At 47.2% G+C, this 21,145-nt stretch overlaps 1 protein-coding gene and 1 long non-coding RNA gene across 2 annotated transcripts; one reads left to right on the top strand and one right to left on the bottom strand.

Annotated features, from left to right (window-relative positions):
- Window positions 1-10,179: 10,179 nt before the first annotated feature.
- Window positions 10,180-15,580, bottom strand: TRIB1 (tribbles pseudokinase 1). Its single transcript, XM_039715433.1, has 3 exons — window positions 15,123-15,580; window positions 14,472-14,764; window positions 10,180-12,444 (listed from the first exon to the last, which is right to left on the bottom strand). Exons 1-3 carry the CDS (start codon window positions 15,426-15,428, stop codon window positions 11,976-11,978), a joined length of 1,068 nt encoding a protein of 355 aa, XP_039571367.1. The 5' UTR covers window positions 15,429-15,580; the 3' UTR covers window positions 10,180-11,975.
- Window positions 15,581-15,819: 239 nt separating this feature from the next.
- LOC120505168 lies at window positions 15,820-20,738 on the top strand. Its single transcript, XR_005628174.1, has 3 exons — window positions 15,820-16,480; window positions 16,691-16,779; window positions 19,093-20,738. It is a non-coding gene; the product is annotated as an uncharacterized LOC120505168 (long non-coding RNA).
- Window positions 20,739-21,145: the final 407 nt, after the last annotated feature.

Raw genomic sequence — 21,145 nt, 5'->3', positions numbered from 1 at the left:
TAGAAGAGTGACCCACACTGCAGGAGTTTGTGAAGAGCTGCAGCCCATGGGAAGACTCACACTGGAGAAGTTTGTGGAGGACTAACTCCTGGGGGGACCCCATACTGGATCAGGGGAATGACTCTCCCTGAGTAGTGACAGAAACAACCTGTGATGAAATGACCATAACACCCATTCCAATCTCCCCGTGCCACTGAGGGCGAGAGGGTAGAACTTGGGATGGAGGTGGGGGGGGGAGGAAAGTCTTTCTAAGATTTATTTTACTTCTCATTATCTTGCTCTGATTTTGTTAGTAGTAAATTCAGGTAATACCTCCAATTTGAGTCCGTTTTGCCTAGGATGGTATTTGGTGAGTACTTCCCAGTACTTCCATGGACACAACAGGGCTGCAGTGACTCCTCAGTGCTGGGCTTGCCCTTCCCATCAAGCAGCCACATCCAGACACCCATCCCCACTGCCCAGGATGGACAGGGAGCCACGGGACTGCATGCTGCAGATTTACAAGTCAGGATCTGAAATTTGAAACAAAACATCATCAAACTGCAGCAGTGTTGGCATCCCCTGTGCTCTACTGAATATATTAACAAGTAGTGGCACAGTAAATTCCAAGATGCAGTGGAGTAATTAAAACAATAAAAACTTTAAGATTTGGGTTATGCCTTTTATCGTCCACCCATAAGGTGAACAGAAAAAGAGATCTTTATATCTGTATCAGCTCTTCAAAAGAGATTCCTGAAAATGGCCTAGGAAACAGCATCCTTTCCCAGCACAGAAACAAGAAGGGACAGAAAGGACAGAAAGTTCAGTCCTCTGCAAGGCTGTAATCCTGTCCTGCTTCTTTCCATCTTCTTATCTCATGCCCTGGTTCCCCCAAAGCCTCTCCAATAAACCCACACTGGGATTCATTGGATCTGAGATGAGCAATTCTTGCATTTTGCATGCGGCTGAACTTCACTGAGTAAAGAAAAAACCCAGCAGTTGAATTTGGTAAAAGGAACTTCCCATCTGTGTGTCAAGTATGGGAAGAGTCACAACTTCTGCCCCCAGCTCATATGGCTCTGCCCTGGACAGAGAGCCTGGAGCAGTGCTTTACTTTGCACAAAATGCTGACGCCAACAAATACCATAGTAGTGGAAGTAGCTTTAACAAAACCCTGCTGGCTAGCACAGCCCTTCTGAACCCCAGCTGCCTTTTCTTTTTTTTTCTTTTTTTTAAATTGTTTTGAAAGTTAATTGTTGAGCCTCACAAAAAAAAAGTAAAAAATTGGAGTTAGGCAACTATGCCAAGGTTAAATTGGGTCAAATCCTGAAATCTTGACTTCAGGCCAGACTCTACAGTTCCCACTGATTTATACAGGAATGTTGCATGCACTGGAGAATTTCTCCCTGGTTTGCTCTGAGGGCTCTGCTGGGTGAAGGCTGAGTTTGAATGTCTAGGTTTGACCCAGTAGAATGGCATCACAGAGTGCAGGCCAAGCCTGATTTGCTTCAGATTACAGTGGCTGTGTTATAATTTATGCCAGAGCAAAACTCCTGAGTATACACAGAATGTAACTGCCTTATGTCAGAGCAAAATTTCTAGATACACCCTTACAACCTGGGTGGGGATTTTCTGCATCTGGGATCTGTGGAACTAGATACCCCAAGCATGGAAACTGGATCATCCCTGCAGAAGGCTTGGTGGAGCTGCCAGGGTTTAGTTGCAGCTCCCTGCTTGCTCAGAGGCATCTGGTTTGAGTGAAGCCTCTTGAACTCCCACCAGTGGAGATCCACATGGGCTCACAGCAGAGAGCTCAGTGCCCTGCTGGTCACTCCTGGCTGTCTTTGGTCCCATAACTCCTTGGCATTTTTTAACATTTTTCTAGCAAAGAAGGAGAAACTGGGATTGGAGATAGCTCCATTTGTACCACTCTGTATGTCCTTGTCACCAGGAGCATCCTCAGCTGGCCCATAAAGGAATGACCCAGCTCCCTCTGGCTGCCCAGCATAGAAGCAGATATGAGATGAAAAGGTATTTTTGTGTGATTTCTGAGCATGCATTTTCTATACACACTCAGAGTGAGTGTGTATTTCTCCTTCTTTTGAATGTCTGCAGCAGTCTGGATCGAGGCTGTATCACTATCCACATACCTTTTTTTGGTTTGGTTGATTGCTTCTCAGTTTAACTCCTTCCTATTAGATCTTTAACTGAAGAATTTCTCCCATTGTTTTTGAGGACAACCCACATCCCTTGGTAGCTGCAAACATATGTAAGGAAAATGCATTTTCCAGTCCTTTGTCCTTTGGTAGCTTATCTTGTTGGGTGTTTTATGTGATGATCACTGGAAGAATCACAGTGCTGAACTGTACATTTTCTATGTTTGGCATGTGGTGAGACTAAATAATCCTGTCTGTTACAAAGTCACTCATGCTAGTTGTTTCCAAATGAATCAATAACCCTTTTAAAGCCACAGCTCTGAGACCATCTACTGCTGTGGTCCATCCACCCCTGGCTTTTGAACTGCCTACAGTCATACCCAGCATCTGTTACTCTATGCAAGTCATCCCATTGACTCCAAGTAGAGCTGGGGGCGTTCAGGGTTTTGTGTGGCAAACCATGGACACACTTCCACTCCTCTGGTGCTGAGAGTCCACTGCAGCTGGCGTGCTTTCCAAAATGATTCATCCTGACCTTTGCTTGAGACATACAATGGCTTCCTAGCAAAGATGAACCAGATTTCTGGAAGAAACACTTTAAAACCATAGTGGAAATTTTCTAGAAATAATTAAATGCAATCATTTGCACGGGTCAAAAGATCTGGACACCTGTTTCCTGGAAAAGCAGTGAGGAGGGAGGGGGTGGCTCGATCATTGCTCAGCTGTCCCAGTCCCCAAGGAAGATTGGCACCTGGGTATAGGGCAGGTGGCAGGTGCTGAAGACAGCAAGGCTGAGGGCAAAACGATGGGAAGAAGAGACATAAAGAGACATAAAGATTGTATTGCTTCTCTCGAGGCCTCTACATAGCATAGAATAATGCAGTGAATTGTGTTGGTAGGGACCTCAAGTGTCATCTTGTTCCAACCCCCCTGACATGGGCAGGGACACTTTCCACTAGACCAGTTTGCTCAAAGCCCCATCCAACCTGGCATTGAACACTGCCAGGGATAGGGCATGCACATTTTTGCTGAAGCCCCATCCAACCTGGCATTGAACACTGCCAGGGATAGGGCATCCACATTTTTGCTGGGCAACCTGTTCCAGTGCTTCTTGAGCTTCACAGTAAAGGTTTTCTCCCTAATATCTAAACTAAATCTACCCTTCTTCAGTTTAGAAGTGTTCCCCCTATCACTACACTCCATGACACACAGTCCCTTCTCAATATTTCCTGCAAGGCCCCCTTTAGGTAGAGGAAGATGCTGCAAGGTTTCTCCAGAACCCTCTCCTCTGCAGGCTGAACAGCCCAGCTCACTCAGCCTGGAGAAGTGCTCCAGCCCTCTGGTCATTTTCAGGACCATGCTCTGGAATCCTCCTCTGCAGGCTGAACAGCCCAGCTCACTCAGCCTGGAGAAGTGCTCCAGCCCTCTGATCATTTTCAGGACCATGCTCTGGAATTGCTCAGCAGGTCCATGCCCTTCTTATGTTGGGGGCCCCAAAGCTGAACATAGTATTTCAGGTGGGGTCTCACAAGGGCAGAGGGGAATGCATGTGGCTCTGATCAATCCCGTTGTGCCTTCTTGCTGTGGAGAGACTCTCAGCAGCTTGGGATGTGTGTGCTGGGAGCCCCCAGCAGCTCCTTCAGCTCTGAGATTGCAGATGCTGAAGGCAAGCACTGAGCCACCTCGACCAACCCAGCCTCTGGAGGTTCCATTGAACCTCTGACTATGAGGTGGGAGACCTGGTTAGCATCAAAGCCCTTTCCACGTGCCACAGGTGCAGGGATTTTGCCGAGGGAGGATGTCAGCTGTAATAAGCAATCTCTTCTATCAGCACACAGCCTGAGCTCCCTGCACCACTCTGCCTGTCACTGGGTGAGGCCTTTTCCTCTCAGGCTCTGACTCATGCCCACATGCGTGAGCAGGATGTGCATCACGGGCCAGCCCCGGGTCAGCAGCTCAGCCCACGGCGCCCTGCAGCAGCCCTGCCAGCGATCCCGAGCCATGCCCAGGGCTGGGGACAAGCTGCATGCCACTGCAGCAGCTTCTCTCCAGCACATCCAGACATCCCAGGATGGACCATCTCCAGCCTGTGGCTAATACTGGCCATGCTGTCTGTCTGCAGGCAGCAAGGCTTGCCTGAGGAGCCTGCAGGCAGGGGGAACCTCCTGTCTGGGGTCCAGGCCCCATCCTGACACAACAAAAGCACTCTCCTTTCAAAGCCACCCCTGTCTCTTGCTGGAGGGAGGTTGCTCAGGGCTTTGGCTGTGGTTGGCACACACACATGTAGAGCTTGGGCCACAGCTCAGCATGTAAAGGTGCTTGCTCCCCGCTCAAAACACAAATTCTGCTTTTCCCATGTGCCCAGAAAGAAAGAAGAAGAGGAGATTGAGAAAAAAGTTACTAAGTCAGGAAATAATTCTGGAGGAGGGGCAGCAGTTCCTCTAACCTTGCACATGGGGAAAGAAAACTATTTGCTGACTTTGCCTTATTTTTTAATTTATTGTTTTGCCAGCTGCTCAGATGAAAGGACAAAACTGCCTGCTGTAATGAGGCAGCCAGTCAAGCATGTCTTTGCAGCATGAAGCATCTGGCCAGAATAGTCCAAAGGGTTCATGGGACACATCCTTTCAAATCTCTCTTTGCAACAAAGAAACTGGACATTTGCTTGTTCTTGCTCACGTGAAAATCCAAAGTGTCCTGGAGATCATTGCCTTCAGGAGACAGGGCCCTTACATATCAAGGATCACAAGACCCATGATAAAAAATCCCATGAGTTCACTGATTAAGCCTTTCTGCCCACTGGGCTCAAGTCCTCACCACTCTGAGGGCTGTGGCTGCCTCAAAAGGCTACTGACCTGCACAGAGCACAGTGTCACCTCCAGTCCCCATGGGGAGTGAGGGCAGCAAAAAGATCCTCCAAAACTGGGCCAGCTGCTCCTCTTTAGTCATTCCTGTTATACTGCTGTTGTTTGAAACATATTCCCCTTCCAAGCAAGGTAATTTATTGAAGCAGTACCAAGATCCACTGTGGAATTTATTGCTGCAGGATTTTGAGACTTCAGGGTACAGATAGAGTCAAAGCAAGGGCCAAGCAAGGCTTCCAATCATAGGAAGGTCCTTGGAGGCTGCTTAAATACCAAGGTGGGTATCAGTGGGCCACAGTGTCATAGAATCATGCAATGCTTTGGGTTGGAAGGGACCTTAAAGACCGTCTAGTTCCAAAACCCCCCACTGTGGGCAGGTACACCTTCCACTAGACCACGTGGCTTTGGGCCTAATCCAGCCTGGCCTTGAACACTTCCAGGTTGGGGCATCCTCAGCTTCTCTGGGCAACCTTTTCGAGTTCTTACTACACTCACAGTAAAAAATTGCTTTCCAACTTTAAATCAACCCTCTTTCAGTTTAAAACTGTTACCACTTGTCCTATCACTACATTCCCTGATAACGAGTCCCTCTCCATCTTTTCTGTATGTCCTCTACACTCACAGTAAAAAATTGCTTTCCAACTTTAAATCAACCCTCTTTCAGTTTAAAATGGTTACTGCTTGTCCTATCACTACAGTCCCTGATAACTACAGTCCCTGATTCCTGTATGTCCCCTTTAGGTACTGTGACCCTGTGCTGCAGGGAAACACCACAGGAGGTGCCTGCTGTGCACCAGCCACACTGCCATGCACATCTGTAGGCATCAGGCAAGGGCACGTGCTTCTCCTGGGGCCAGATGGGCCTGAGAGCATCCTGCCTTCCCCCAGATCCAGGCAGCTTTGGCCCTCTAGGCATCAGGCAAGGGCACGTGCTTCTCCTGGGGCCAATGGGCCTGAGAGCATCCTGCCTTCCCCCAGATCCAGGCAGCTTGGGCCCGGGCATGAGGGTGGGGAGGAGCAGGGCTCCCCACCATACTTGTCAGCCAGCAACTTCATAAATGCAGGTGGGTTTTGCACCTTCACCTGATGTTTGAGGGTTGTTGCCCCCCTGTTTAGCAGTAGAGGCTGTGGCTGAACTTTGTGAGCCTAACTCTGCTTCCATTAGTCACTGGGGGAAACGCTCACACCATGCATCCCACTGCCCATCTGCAATGTCATTCTCATTGCATGTGCAAGTCTTGCACAGCCTTTTGCCCCAAATTATGTGAGTATTTTGTCTCCAGTTGTTAGTGCAGCAAAGGAAACTCGTGGTATTTGACCCTCAGTGAGACTATGAATCTGACAAGTTGAGACTTGACAGGGATGTTATCACAGGGCCCAACAATGGCTTTACACTCAATTACATTTATGGTTTCTGCGATTCATCTAAACGTTTATGGCTTTTTCACTACCGGGAAGTTAAGGAATTTTTTTTTTTAAATCATGAAAAGGAAAACAAATTTCTGTAATGAATAATTTGCTGGTGTAAGACTCTGAGACAGGAAAGAAACTGAGCAACTACCTTGGGTGGTGGGGAAGAGTCATTTTCTGTGGTGACCAGAGCTATATTTGATTTCTTAGGCAATGTCAGCTTTTGCATGCTACATTCTTTGGCTAATTGCCAGCACGATGTGTAATACTTTAGCCACACTGTTGTTACTTAATCCTTTCCTAATCTGCAATTTGCGCAAGAGGAGTAAAATCTAAGCAAAGCCACTGAGAACATCTCCACTAATAATTTATCAAACTCAACTTTTGTTGTTGGCAGGAGACGGTAGTTGATGGAGGTGAATGTTTTCCCACAACAGCACCGTATCATAAACACAGGGCAGCTGATTCACGCCACACTTATTTTCTGTCATCCACCCTTCGTGTCACCCTGATATTTCTTCGAATGATAAGCCTGTGTGTGTGTGCTCACAACACACCGCCAAGGTCCCAGTTTCATCTCTTTGTGCAAATTACACATTAATTAACCATTAATAACAGTGGGAGTTGCATGCAGAAATCCACACCCGCCGTGATGAGACCGTGCCCTTGGTGAGCAAGTGCATTATTAAATCACCTCCACCTCGGCTGCCTGCACAGCCCAGCGAGACAAACCCTGCAGAGGGAAGCGCCCGGGCGCTCGCCAGCCCTAATCCTGCCTTAAAGAAAAGCGTTACCTCTTGCTCTATGAATTTTATTTATTTTGGTCCTCTGGGCAGTGCTTGCTGTTGTTAGAAACATGATTGCTTCATACAGTTATGTTAATGTTTGCATTTGACAGAATGTAATTGATACTTCGGCTGCTCCAGTTTCAAAGCCAAATTAGGAAATGAAGTGCTGCACATTAGCTTGTTTAGCTGGTTAAATACTGTAAATAAATACGTGCAGGGCAATGAAAACTAATGAGTTTTCTTTAAGGCATTCTCTAAATAGCTGGCTTCACAAAAAGAAGAAAAAGATGTTGCTGTGAACTCATATCCTGAAGGATTTCTCATTTTGCTGCAACAAATGTTGATCCTGTCTGAAATAGAACACTGGATTTCACTTGGAGAAGAGGATTTTGCAAATTATGGAGGAATCATGGCAAGAACTGTTGCAAATTTCACAGTAGTTTTATCAACAATACTTCTGTGACATCGCATTTAACAAAGCCATTTTTTGCAAGGGTTTAATTCAGACTGTGGTTATATGTCAAGTTATTCTCAATGCTCACTAGAAAAACATCTTTGTAAGAAGTATTTGTGCTGCTAAATCTGTGCACTGCCATAAGGCTGAAAGTTAGGCTTTTTTCCTTGACAGAATGCAACAGCATGAAAAAAGTAGGGAGAAGAATTTGGTTTTCTATAAAGAGATAATCTGTTGAGAATTGCTTGACAGAGTGCACTCAGCACTGCTGGAATAATAATTTCTCAAGTTATCTGTCAGGCTTGCCCTCAGTGCATTAAAGGAGAGCTAGAGGAGAGTATTGCACTGGTGCTGTGATCCAGCCAAGGGCAATGAATTTTCCTCTTGTACATCCATAAAATAACCCTGTTCTTTCACCCCTTTGCTTTCATAAATACTACATTGATGCAGAAGTGCCTTTGCCTAACTTCAAGGTGTCCTACTAAAATCAGGGCACTGTTTAGCATAGGTAGAGCTGAACCTCTACCAGTCCTTTTGGACTGCAAATAACCTCAGCAATATCACCTCCTTGGCAGAGATGTTGACCTTAAACCTGAGCTTGCTGAGCTGGCTGTTTTACCTGGCACTTTCAGAGGAAGCTGGTTTACAAATTCTGCTGTGCTACTTCAAAAGAAAATTATTGAACTGGTGCCTAAAATGCAGCTCAAGTATTGAGAGTTGATAAAAATACATACTTAGGATGTGAGATCCATCCTGACTGGGAGGTGGTTTAATACTGGCTTAGGACGGAGACCAGGATGTTGTGAAAAACCTCAGCTTTTCCTGTGTTTTTAGCCACAACAGAAGACTGAAGTCTCACAGCACTTTTCAGAGAGGACAATTTCAAGGTGAAAATGGTGACCAGGTCTGCAAAATACCTTAGAGATTCATGTGGTCCTCAGCCAAAAGGACCATTTAAAAATAGACAAACTATGACTCTCTCAAAAAGAAATGTGTGCATTGCATAAATCAAAGTTCTCACACCCACCATCAAAGTTTAATCACTTAATACGCTGGTTCTTTCAACACATTCTGAAACTTTGTATACAATAATACAAACGATGGGGTAACGAAGCAATAGCAATTTATTCTGCTGTACAAACGGATGTTGCATTATAATCCCTAAAGCAATCCAGAGGCTGTTTGCAGATCTTACTACAATTTGGCGTTTATTTTAATTGCTCTGCAGCACAGCTCATGTGAAACAAAGTCACGGGATGACCTACACGTTCACCTACTAAGGGTGACTTAACTGCAAGGGGGAGAAAAATGTGTTTTGAAAGTTTTCGAGGTTTCACTTAAATCGAACCTCCTGCAGCTGTTTTGAAAGGATGCATCAGGGCTTCTGTCCAAGTCTGAAAGCATGGTAGGGCAGGGGGTAATTTAATCAGCCAGGCTATGCAGTGCACATATTTTTACAAGTCTTGCAAGAATGACATCAGTAAAGTAACTTGAGATATTTTGGTGTCTGACATTCACTCAGCAAGTGCTAAGAAAATATGCTTACTGCACAGATCACTGGCTTTGCAGAGTGGGAGTCAAGGTAACTCATGAAAGTCAGTGCACTTTGCTTTATTACTGACCAGGTCCCTATTCCCTCCTTTTCACTTTCCACTCCCTTCTGAAAGTAAAACTGTTTTTGAAGTTGCTCCTGCTCAAGGAGCTGTCTAGAAGCAGTTGCTCCACTAAACAGATTTCAAGCAAAAGGACAAAGTTAAACATGAGGCAAAGTATAAATAAAAATCAAGACTCTCTTCCTCCTCCTTTCCACTTGTGAGCAATGATCTCACCGCTCCGGGTGGATTGCAAGGGTGGCTTGATCTCTTTCAGGAAAGCACATTCTCTAACCTTGATACTGCAGCTATTTATACTTCTCTCTTCTCACCACAAAGAAAAGCAGCTCTAATAATCTTTCCCTTGGTTTTAATGAGAGCACCGTGCTGCCTCCCAGCAGCAGGGTCAAGCCTCTGCCCACGAGCTCTAGCTCCATGTAACACCAATGCTCTTAGTTACTGCCTCTCCTTCTGGCTGCTCACTTTTAGACATCTGAGATCGGATTTTCCACTGGCTGAAGCATCACATTGCCAGGCACACAGGTGCAGGATGACAGCCCTGCTGTGCCACAGCATCTTCTGCTCACAGGGAACAGAGGGAAACAAATGCATGGGCTGAAAGGCAGGAGGGTTTCTAAAATTCAGAGGCAGAGCTCTAACTCCTCTCTCTCCCTTGTTTATCAGAGGAGTAGGATATCCCATTTCACATAACCCCGGGGACATCCCAAGCCCTTTCCACCTCACAAGAGGCAGGATCCATCCCCTGTCCCCACTCTCCCTGGGGATTCAATCTCAGGCTGAATTCAGGGAGTTCAGGCTAAGGCATGATTGAATGCATATACAGACCATAGTCTCTGAGACCAAACCCTATTTTTTCAGATTAAACCAGACACACTGACCTGCATTCCTCTTGAGACACCACAAGAATTGGGGACAAACATTATGAAACCAAGTTTATTAAAACTTTCTACAAGTCAAACTTTATCATCCAGGTTTCCACAGACATATACATATGTACAAATTGAACATAGTGTTTTTAGCTTTTCTGGCAGAATTTTCTACCAATATATACAAATGTATTGTTTTTCATAGAAGGGTTAAACTGTATCACAGATACAAATGTCAAGCAATCATGAGAGTTTTAGTGCAACGGAGAGCTGGAGGGCTCTGCTCTTAATGCTCATGATTCTGTCAAGTTAGTATTGCCAACAATAATTCACATTAAACTGCTCTTCGACACCTCTTATTAAGACAAAGTACAACAAAACGAGAAAACAAAACCCCAAACAGTAAGGTATGTACAAAGTACACAGTCCATGAGGTATACATGGTATTCTTGCAACACGTGGTGGGACTGCAGCTTGCCAGGGTTAACCCTTAAAATGACTTCACTCGAACGGGGTGGTGTTGGGAACGCGCATCACCCACCTCACGGCCATGTCAGAAGCCACACTCTTGCCTAAGGTGAATGGACATCTCTGCATAAACCACTGGACACATGTGAAACTAAGCAGAAATTTTAGGCAGGACTAAGCTTTACTTACCCCCAACCCAGGAAGCTAATGATTCAGATATACTCATTATTCACACATATCGGAAAGACTATGAATAATCATGCAAAATAAAAACAAAACAAAATTTAAAAAAATAAAAAAAAGGAAAAAAAAAGTTGGGGGGAGGCTGGAGGCAAACAAAATACCTGAATAATCAACTAAGGGTGTACGGAGATTTTGCTCTTAAGACTAACTTTTTTGGGGGGGTGGAGGGGGAAAGAGGAGGTGATGTGGTATTTTTAAGAGTTAAGGTGGTTGAAAAACATGGCCATGTTTACAGGTACTGTACAAGACACCCCTTATCCTTTCCCAGGGGAAGGTGCCCCAGCCGATAGTGTTACGTTTGGTAAACGGATACATTTTGGCACTCGGAGCTAATGAGACCTGCTACTTGACAAGCTTGCTGAGGGCATAAAGTTATATAGGCTACACTGTGGTAACACGAGGCTTAAGTCTATTTAAAATGCTTTCCTGGACAGCGAATGGAATCAGAAGGGATCCAGCTGGGAGATCCACTGGTTTCTGCTTCAGAAAGAGCCACAGCAGTGATTTGTCCTACGGGTGGATCTAGGAGCTTCACGCCTCCGAAAGCAGGATCATCTGGAGAAGCAGCAGCGAGCAGAGAGCTGGCCATGGTGGGTGAAGACCTCCTTCCCTCATTAATGTGTGCTTACAGTCAGAGAGCTGCTTTGTGAGCTGGCTGCTGGGGCACGCCGAGTCGATCCCCCTTTCAACCATTTCTGTCAGATTTGTTCAGGCAGAGGTGTGCCATGTGCCCCTCTGCACCTACACATCGTAGCCAGGGCTCCACACCTCTGCTACCGCTGCAGGAAAGCAGAAGGAGCTGCCTTTCCATCCCACACCTTGCCAGACGTCAGACTCTGCAGCCAAGACGCGGCCAGTTACACCGGAGGAGGATGCGGGAGGCAGAAGAGCCAGACAGTTCTCACAGGGCTGCACAAGTCCTCCGGGGCTGCTGGGACCGACCAGCAGAGCAAGAGGATGGAACTCTGAGGACACTTGGGGAGTGGAGACCTCCAGGATGGCATTCATTTAGACAAGGTCACTTTTCTGACCATACTGGCACTTTAAGATGCTGTTGAGTTTGCAGACATGGAGAAATGAAACCCTACAGAGACGCCGGAGGTAAGAATCGACGAGGTTTTTGAGATTTTGGGGTTAGCAGAAGAAGGAACTAATATCATCACTGTCTCCATGATATTCTGGGACAATCTGATCTGAAGTTCCCGTCTCCTGGTCTGTATATCCTGGCTCCAAGACTGCCTCGAACCAAGGGTGAAGCAAGATCTCTGGAGCAGTGAGTCTTTCAGAAGGCTCCCGCCGCAGGAGGCTGCGGATGAGGCAGCGGGCTTTGGGGGAGACATGGTCAGGAATACAGAACTGTCCACGGCGGATTTTGGAAAACAGAGTGCTAGGGTCCGAGTCGTGGAAGGGATAGCGTCCCACCAGCAGGGTATAAAGCATCACTCCCAAACTCCACACATCGGCCGATTTTCCAGAGTAAGTCCCCGTCGTGTTTAGGATCTCAGGGCTGACGTACGCCGGGCAGCCGTGCTTGTCTGAGAGTGCATCGTCTTCACCTTTGATGATGTGTGTGTCTTCCAGGCTCTCTAGACGCAGCTGAGTCCTAGGGAGGGCAGGAGAGGAAGCCACAGGTGAGAAACAGCTACACTCAATAATAAGCAAGCCCCTGCCATGGCCCCTGCCATGGCCCCATTCTCTCTCGCTTTGGCACTGAGAAAGGAAACGCCTCAACTTGCAGCAGAGAAGTTGCCCAGACGCCTGGGAATGTGTAATGGAAGTGCTGCTGTGTGCATCAGGCCAGCATTCACTGACGCTCATGTTTTTTTATGAACTGGAGATTTTAACAACACGGAGGGCTCTTGAGGAACACCAAGCCACCGCTACCCACGCAGGTTGCAGTGCCACTGCAGGGGGTTAATTGGTGACATGGCACTTTACAGCCACTGTGTGCCGTTCAGGCTTTGAGCAAACAGCATCCAGCTGTGCGATTCCACAAACCACAAACCCTCTGCACTGACGAGGATCATTGCCTCTCCTAAGCTTTTTATTTATTTTTTTTTCATTTTAATTCATAATTTATTTTTTTGCCTTTGCTTAACACTGCACCCACCATCTCCAGGTGGAGATGGGTCCACCTCAACCTCCTATTTTGGAGGGTAAGGGGAGTTCCCGTTGGCAGGGAAGGCATCAGCCAGCCCTGGAAGGGCTCTGCACTGCCTGGCAGCCTGCTGGGGTGTAGATATGTTGGCTTCAGCCTGTCCTCAGCCTGACCTCGGCAAATACCCATTGGTTCTGCAAACGGAAAATATGACTCAACGAGAACCGTGGGCCCGGGATTGGCTGCGGGAGCCCTGAAACTGCACCTGTGAGAGAGCCCGCGTCGCCTGCCATTGCTTAACCCTCTTCTTGCCAAATGTGATGCACATGACATCGCCTGTGCAACACGTTATTTCCAAATGAGCGAGACTGTGCGCAACGTAACATTTCAACAAATGTTTCATCTTCTTATGGGAGGGAAAAGCTGCAATAGTTTCCTTCAAAGGAATAGCTTTCTTTACGTGTCAACATACGGCTGTTTCAGAGGGGCAGTGCTGGTTAACTTTCTTATCACATTCATAAAAGATATCCTGAAGAATCATTAGCCCAGTTTAACAAAAAAAAAAATCCCTTTTCTTTTGCATCAGTAGTATCACCTTACATTTTTATGATATTAAGCACAACTCCATTACAGCTTTTACTTAGTTTTTTTTAACATTCCTTGGGATAAGCAGCTAGTCAAGAGTCAGTTTTGTTGTATTTCTGACTCTGCCACGTGTGGTGAAGCACTGCAAGAGCAGCAAACACTCCAGGGGGAATACTGAATTATTTCCCTAATCTAAATTTAACAACTAGATTCTATAATCTCCTCTATGAACCTAGGCTTTAGGCTAAGTTTTACTAAAGTGATTTTCTTTGATGCAGGATTCCCAAACCATTATTTAACCACGTCCCACCTTCACTCCTGTGTGTGCCCACAATCTACGGACATAAGGGGCACGGGAAGCACGGCAGTGGAGGGGGGATAAAAGCCTCGAAGGGTTCAGCAGCATCAAGCATCAGTCTCATCAGCAAAGTGGTTCAGCAATGAGACCCTACCCAAGTTCTGGGGCTCCCCCGTGGGTCACAAGGAAACTCTCCCGAGGAGGGACCAGAGCTCCAGCTCCTCACATCTCCTGCTCCCCCAGCTGCGCTGCTTCCTCCTGCCGGCACAACACCTCAGCCTTCCCCCTCTCCCTCTGCGCCTTTTATTCATTTGACACTGAATGAGCGGCACACATGACATCTTCTGGCGCTAACGAGCATCTGAACTATCATCCCTTTGTCTGCCAGCGGGTTTCACTGAACTTCTGCTGAATGAGAGGAAGCTCCCGGCGAGCTTCCTCCCTTTCATCAATCAAGATCTAAGAGGGAGTGCGCCCCGGTTAGATCCGTGACCTACTACACACACGTGATGAGGACCTACTCGGATTGCTCGCAGGTGATGCCCGGCTGACGGGGCTGTTTCCACTCCCTGGGACGCTTTTTGTGTCTCTGGATGTGGCATTCCTCCCTCCCCACTCACCCCAGGGCTGGCTGCTGACAGCCACTCACCTTTCTTCATTAGAGAAGACAAATTTCCTGAGCTTGAGGTCACCAAGTACGATGGCTGACTGGTGGCAGTGAGCTACAGCGGAGACAATCTGCTTGAACAGCCGGGCAGCCTCCTCTTCCCTCAACCTCTTGCAGCTCCTCACGTAGGAGTGCATGTCCCCAAAGTCCTTTTCAAAGAACACATAGGCTTTCGTGTCCCCGAGAATGACTTCCACAACCCCGGTGATGTTTCTGTGTGACGGCAGCTGAATGTAAGGTCGGATCTTGTCCTGGTAGTGTTTGAGGGGGAACACCTGTACAGAGGAAATTAAACCCAAATTCATTCTCAAGGGCGCTGAAAGCTGCAGCTCGCGTAGCAACTCTCCCCAAACAATGACGAGGGAGCTGGAGGGGAGCCAGGGCTCGGCAAGACCGGCAGAAGCGGCTACCGCGACCCTTCCTGTTCGTTGTATATTGAAATGCTGGGCGGGCGGGGGGGAAACTAAAACAAGCCACCATTCCCGCAGCCTTTGGGGGGAAGGCGCTCCGAGGTAAGCCGGAGCCCCGGCTCGCTCGCAGGGCGTGCAAACGCCGCCGGGGGCTGGCCGGGCGCTCCCAGCAGCGGGAGGATGTTGGCAGGACCCGCTCCCCACCCGCGCAGCTCCCGCTCACCTTGCAGCGCAGCTCCCGGCCCGAGCTGACGCTCAGCGCCCGGGACACCTGCTCCCGCTCGGCCAGCGGCAGCAGCAGGTACGAGGCGATCAGGCTGGGACCCGCCGCGCCGCCGCCGCCCGCGGGAGAAGCGGGGGCACACGGCGACCCGGGAGCGCTCAGGCAGTCCGGGGGGCCGCATTCGGCGAGCCGAGGGCACTTGGCGGCCGGCGCTTCCTCGGCGGGGCCGTCGTGCAGGGGCTGGAGGCGCTTGGCCGGGGCGCTGCGGCAGCGGGCGGCCGGCAGCAGGGACGCGGGGCGGCTCATGGGGGGAGCGGAGCGGGCGCGGAGCTACAGGCGGGCGCTGCGCGCTGGGCGCATCCCTTCGCTCTCCCCGCCGAAACCTCGGGCCGTGTCCACCATCTGCTGCCGAGTCCGCGCTAAAGTAGTTGGAGGCTTTTAAAAAAAAAAAATTTTAAAAAAAAAAGGTGACTCTCCTCCTCCTCCCGGCCCTGACGCACGGGGAAATGGGAGGAGAGAGGCTGGGACACGCCTGCTCTGCTCCGCTCCGCTCCGCCCGCCGCTCTCCGCGCCCCGGCCCCGGCGCGCAGCCGCGCGGGGCGGCGGGGGACTCGCCGCGGGATTCGGGGCGGCGGGGACCCCCCGCTTCGACCTTAAATAATTATGCCGAGAAAGCGAGGCCACCTTCCTTTCCAGGATCTTCTCGTCCTTACAACTGCAGGTTCCCAGCCCCAGTTCTTACTTTTCACTAATCACTAAATAACCATCCCTCACCCCACGGTTTGCATCACAGCGCTGTTGTGTGAGCATAAGCGTTTACTCATAAGCGGAGACGTAACGTGCACCATCAGAAATACTTGGCACTGGGTGTTTCCCATGTTAAAACTATATCTGCTGTCCGAAAAAGGAATAGCTCGGAGAGCCAGGCAGCAGCCAGCAGCTGCAGTGTCCTGTGAGGAGCAGACTGAGAAGAGCTCCACAAAGCTCAATAGCGTGGCTATAAAGGAGTAGTAAATAGACTTACAGCCGGGACTGGTAGTAAATGGGGGGAAAAAATGAGTCAAAGAGACAAAACCAGAGAACAAATCATCCTTGGGGAAAAAAAAAAGCTGACAGCTGTAGTTTTGACAAGAATGCTTCAAAAAGAAACTCTCCAGTTTTCTGTTTATATATATGCAAATTTTTTGTAATTTAGTGCTGAAGCTTCCTTAATCTTAACACAGGGACTCTGCATTTTGTTATTCAGTAGGATCAACTCCTATTCTGTTTTGGTTTCCCCAACCCGGGTCTGTACAAGAGGCAGAGAGGGCCGAGGATGGGCCCCCCCAGCTCTGAAGCCTGTGATGCCACGTGTGCAGGTATTCGCTCAGATTCCTGATAGATAACTGCACAGCAAACCCATGCATGCCTTCAGCTACTTCTAGTGTATTTTAAGAAACACATGAAACTCTTGTGCGGGATGACTCATAGCATAGCAGTCCCATTAATGCATTTAAACATAAAACGCATATGCCATAAAGGGATATCCCAGGGCCTGCATTTCTTTCTTTCTTTTTTTTTATCCCCAGAAATAAAATTCCGTTAATGCCTGCAGATTGTTTCTGAGTGATTCACCACAACTCTCAAAGCACGCTATTTTATTTGGTTCCTCTTACAGGTAAAACACATGCAAGTGTCTATCAGACCTTTTGTTTTACTTTTTCCTTCCTGGAAGTTTAATGATTGGAATGCTGCTGCTGGGTGAATTTAGCTGGTAGGATGCCACATGTGTGGGCTGCTTCATACATCTGAGACAGCACAAGGTGCAAGGTCGGGGGGAAGGGTACCAGTAGCTTTGGGGAAGGGGAAGGGTGCAGACAAAAACAAATGGGTGCAGATAAAACAGCAGTGGACCTGCATGAAGGTTCTCATGGGCATTAGTAGTGTGTACCAGTGTCCCCTGTAGCTCTCTCAGAACTGAGATGCAGTGTGAGCAGGAGTGAAGGTGTCAGTGTCCCCACCCTCCCAAAGATCCCATTCTCTCAGCTCCTGTGCCAGATCACTGTCCCTGCTGAGGACAGGGGCCATACTGAGGATCTGTTGCATACATTGTTGGAAGCTGCATCCTTCATCTGCCCAGCCTCCCATCCATTTAAAACCTCTAGGTGCACACCATGGGGACACAGTGGCACCTGAGCACAAGTGCTTGGCTCAAGCCAAACAGGGGATGGCACCCACTGGTCCTGAGGAAGGGAAAAAAGCACCTGTTGTCATCCTGGCTCCCCCAAAAAACATCTGGCATGTGAGGAGAGCAGAGGTACACACAGCATTGTACCTCACAGTCCTGCCACATTCTCCTGGTGCCTGGGCAGCCTTTTCTCACAGGGATTCCAGCAATTTCATGCTCTGTATGTGTGTCCCTGCTAACTGGAGCCCTAAAACTGGGTGTGCAGTCCCCAAAGGCCAGGAAAATATTATCCCTGGGGTATTCATTTCAGAAGCAGTGGTGGGTGCCCTCTTCTAGTTGGACTGTATAGACTGAACTACAGTTGACTGTGTACATGTGACTGAGACAAACCAAAGCTTAAATCTCCCAGGTCTTTGCAAAATGGGTGAAGTTCTTGACAGAAGGAAACCTTTGTTGCTTCTTTAAAATGCCTGGCCATGCTTTCAGGTACTCAAAGTCTTAATGCCATGGCTAAACATATAGTAGCAACTATTACTCAAGTTAGTCTTATGTTTTGGGTACAGAACATAGGAAGAGGTCCACATCCAGACCTCCCCTCCATCCCACCAAATTCATTTCAAGATATAGAGCAGAGAAGTGATTCCCACTTTGGCTTTTCTGGTTTTTCTAATTTTGGCCAATCCCCAAAATGCAAAATGAAAAAAAAAGGGAAAAAAGGAGGATGCCAAGGATTTTGTCTGATGACCTGCATGGCATGTTCTTTTGCTTTTTCTCAAAGGGCTGAAACTTGTCCTCCTTGCCCATTTCTGCCAGTGCTTGCATGTGCAGCCTTGGTGTGGTTAGGAACCAGTGCTGAGAACAGGAGGAATTCCAGGAAGAGATTTGTGAAAAACTGTTGCAACATTTCAGTGTTATAAGATTTTTGCAGAAAATACTTGACATAGCAACCTTGTGTTTGTTGCCATCACACCACTGGCTTTTAGCATGCAGGCTTATCTCCTGCATTAGTCTCCTCCTGAAATCAAAAGCTATCTTATAGGGTCTTTCTTCTATTCCCTGCATAAGTCTTCATCATTCCATCTCCCCCTTCCTCAAAAAAGACTTTTCAGGCTCTACCTGCTTAGCATATGTGATGAATACTGTCCTGGTAATTCCCTGTTATGCCTGTGGTGAATTTGAGCCTGAATGGCTTTACAGCTCTTCAAAATGAACCAGGGCAATGTTACACATCTCCAGTGGACAGCACTGAAAATCATTGTGAAGCACAGATCAGTGCACAATTACAGACCTAATGCTGGGATAAAACATTGACTCTGTGGATGAGTCCTGCTATCCACGTGCCAGAAAAAATAAACTGCTGTGAGCCAGCAGAATACGAGGAACCATCACTCAGCCCTGGTGTTCCAAAGGGACTTGGTACCTGTGAGGTGGGCAGGGATAACCTTTGGAAGTAATGTCTTCATGCCTGGCAAAGGACAACAGTGTGCAACAGGCACCTTCCTAATATTACTAAAGTCTGAGGAGCTCTCAGTCAAAGGATATTGCAAAATCATTACAAAAAGTAGATCCTGCCTTTGAAAAGGCCAGTCAAAGCAAGCAGGACTGCTGGCTGTCTTCTCACTTCCTGGAATCCCAGCTGCTAGGCAAGGATCTGGGACTGCAGCAGAAAAAAGAGCCCATGGGATGTGTATCACAGAATGGGCACGTCCTAGCAGAGGGAAGGGTCTTACCCAGCACAGATTTGCCAGAACTGTGGCAAGGTGAATATTGCTCTTCATATATTTTTTCTCTTTTTTGAAACAGACAAGCAGCTCAGTGCATCTGTGAGATGAAGACTGAAGAATCCAGAATTCCTAGTGCTCAGGCATTGATCCTTCCATTCCTGTTATTTTATTTAAGGGAATTTTTGTTACGTGGTTTTCAAGCATCTACCTGCCTTGCCCTCAGCCAGTGCTTACACTCACCTGAGCAGCTGCTTTTCCTTAGATGCTCACAAAATTATCACTGTTGCTCCAGTTCTCTGACCCTTTATCTCTATAACTAGAGCAGCCAGAGGCAATGAGAATTGTGTAACCATCTCCCCACTTCCCAAATGCTTGGGACAGGTCTGGTAACTTTGATAGTATGTCTCATGGGACACACAGAATAAATCTCTATTAGATTAGGGCACTTATAAATAAACTGGCTGCTTGCTAAAGAAAAAAATGAAAAGGTCTTTATTTTAGTTACTGGATGAGAGAAGCAAGGAACACAAATATTTTGGCTAATATTAAACTATTGGTAAATGATGAAAAATCAGTATCTTTATTTTAAAAGTTATCTAAAGCCATGTAATGAAAATTAAACTACTGTCAGATTGAATGCCAACAATTTAAAACCAGCATGCCATCTACAATCTAAGGGTGTACAGAATTACCCTGCACAGATGGGACTCAAAGACTAGTCGTATGGCCAGGTGATAAAGAACTAAAAGTAATGTTTTTTATAGCAGAACAGCATCTGTGATAACCCACAGCCATCCTCAGACACTGTGGAACTTGGCGGCAGATTCACCGCTGAGATATAAAACACATGACGAGCACGTAGTGACATCAAAAGGAGTGCAATGTAATGGTGTTCAGATGTCTCCCCTCAAGCCCACACAAAAGCTGCTCTGAGGGCTGCTGGAGCTCAGAACTCTCAATGATTCCCTTTTTATAAGCCTGTTGTTATCAAATCCAAGGAGTCTTATGAGCAGCACCTCCTGACTGTTCCTTTGCTAACTGAAGAGCATGAAGGCTTCTTCTGTTGCCTGAAAGACGTGTGAAGGTTCAGGTTTTCGACCTCAAATCCTGTTTTTACTTCAGAAGTCGATTGCACAAGCGGACAGTGAATGAGTGTCTCCGTTTCCCTTGCGGTCAGAGAAGATCCTATTCATACTGAGTTTACAAGCAAACACTTCCTTTGGTAAGCTTCCCATGCAATTCAATTCATGTGTGTGCTTTCAGGCTCTGTCTTTGGGTCTGGACTAACATCAGAACAAGCAAGAGAGGCAAGCTCTCTTCTCAGCCCACCACAGCCTTTTCTGCAGTGCTTTGAAATGATGAAACACACTGTGTTTTCTGCACACTGCTGCAGTCCTGTCAAGTCACTGCGATTATTCATGCATCAAGAGGCTAAGCACATACATGGGTATCTACTGGATGATGTACACCCATTCCAGAATTTTACTTGCTTAACAATCAATCTAATGTTTTTGCTCTTTATAGTTACTGGCTGGGAGCCTAGAATCTGCTGGCACCTACACACAGGATTCTCCTCTGAGCATTCTGTGACCACGTCAGGTGTTTGAAATATTATGTATTAACAATAAGTACTTTATGACCAGAAAATAAATTGTAATTAATGGAAGACTTGGAATTTGCCGTCAGTACTAGTCTGTACCTGTAGTGAGGAGCCATCAGCTTAAGGCTTTGGCTGTAGTTACAGAAAGGAAGACCTGTCCTTGGGATATTCTAACATTTTCCATCCCAGAAAGCCCTTTTCTAAGTGCATCTTCTTCACTGTATAATAAAGCACTATCCATTAAGCAAATGTTTAGTTAATGGACACAGCAGGATCCATACATGAAGATTTTTAGGGAATGTGAAGATTAAGATTCACTTGAAATGGCAGTGAAACTTAATAAAGTTGCACAGCGAACTCTAAGTTTCTTCTGGCCACAGTACTAGAGCTATTCTTGAGAAAAATGTCATGAGGTACTTGTGACCACAGGTAGGTAAGACCTTTGTCATCAGCCACTCATGAGGAAACATGAGTATCCAAGAGGACATTGTCTAAAATAAGGCAGTGTGTTGGCCTTGGCTATTGAGTCATC

The sequence above is a fragment of the Passer montanus genome, unplaced genomic scaffold (assembly GCF_014805655.1).
Source record: "Passer montanus isolate IOZ18808 unplaced genomic scaffold, ASM1480565v1 scaffold33, whole genome shotgun sequence".
Classification (NCBI taxonomy): domain Eukaryota; kingdom Metazoa; phylum Chordata; class Aves; order Passeriformes; family Passeridae; genus Passer; species Passer montanus.
This window is presented reverse-complemented; position numbering and strand designations above follow the sequence as displayed.

Bases quoted from the DNA above. Each gene is read 5' to 3' on its own strand.
- TRIB1 (XM_039715433.1), bottom strand. From the start codon at position 15,428: ATGAGCCGCCCCGCGTCCCTGCTGCCGGCCGCCCGCTGCCGCAGCGCC. The intron at 14,765-15,122 runs GTGAGCGGGAGC...TCCTCTGTACAG, and splicing joins GCCGGGAGCTGCGCTGCAAG to GTGTTCCCCCTCAAACACTA. The intron at 12,445-14,471 runs GTGAGTGGCTGT...TGCCCTCCCTAG, and splicing joins GTCTTCTCTAATGAAGAAAG to GACTCAGCTGCGTCTAGAGA.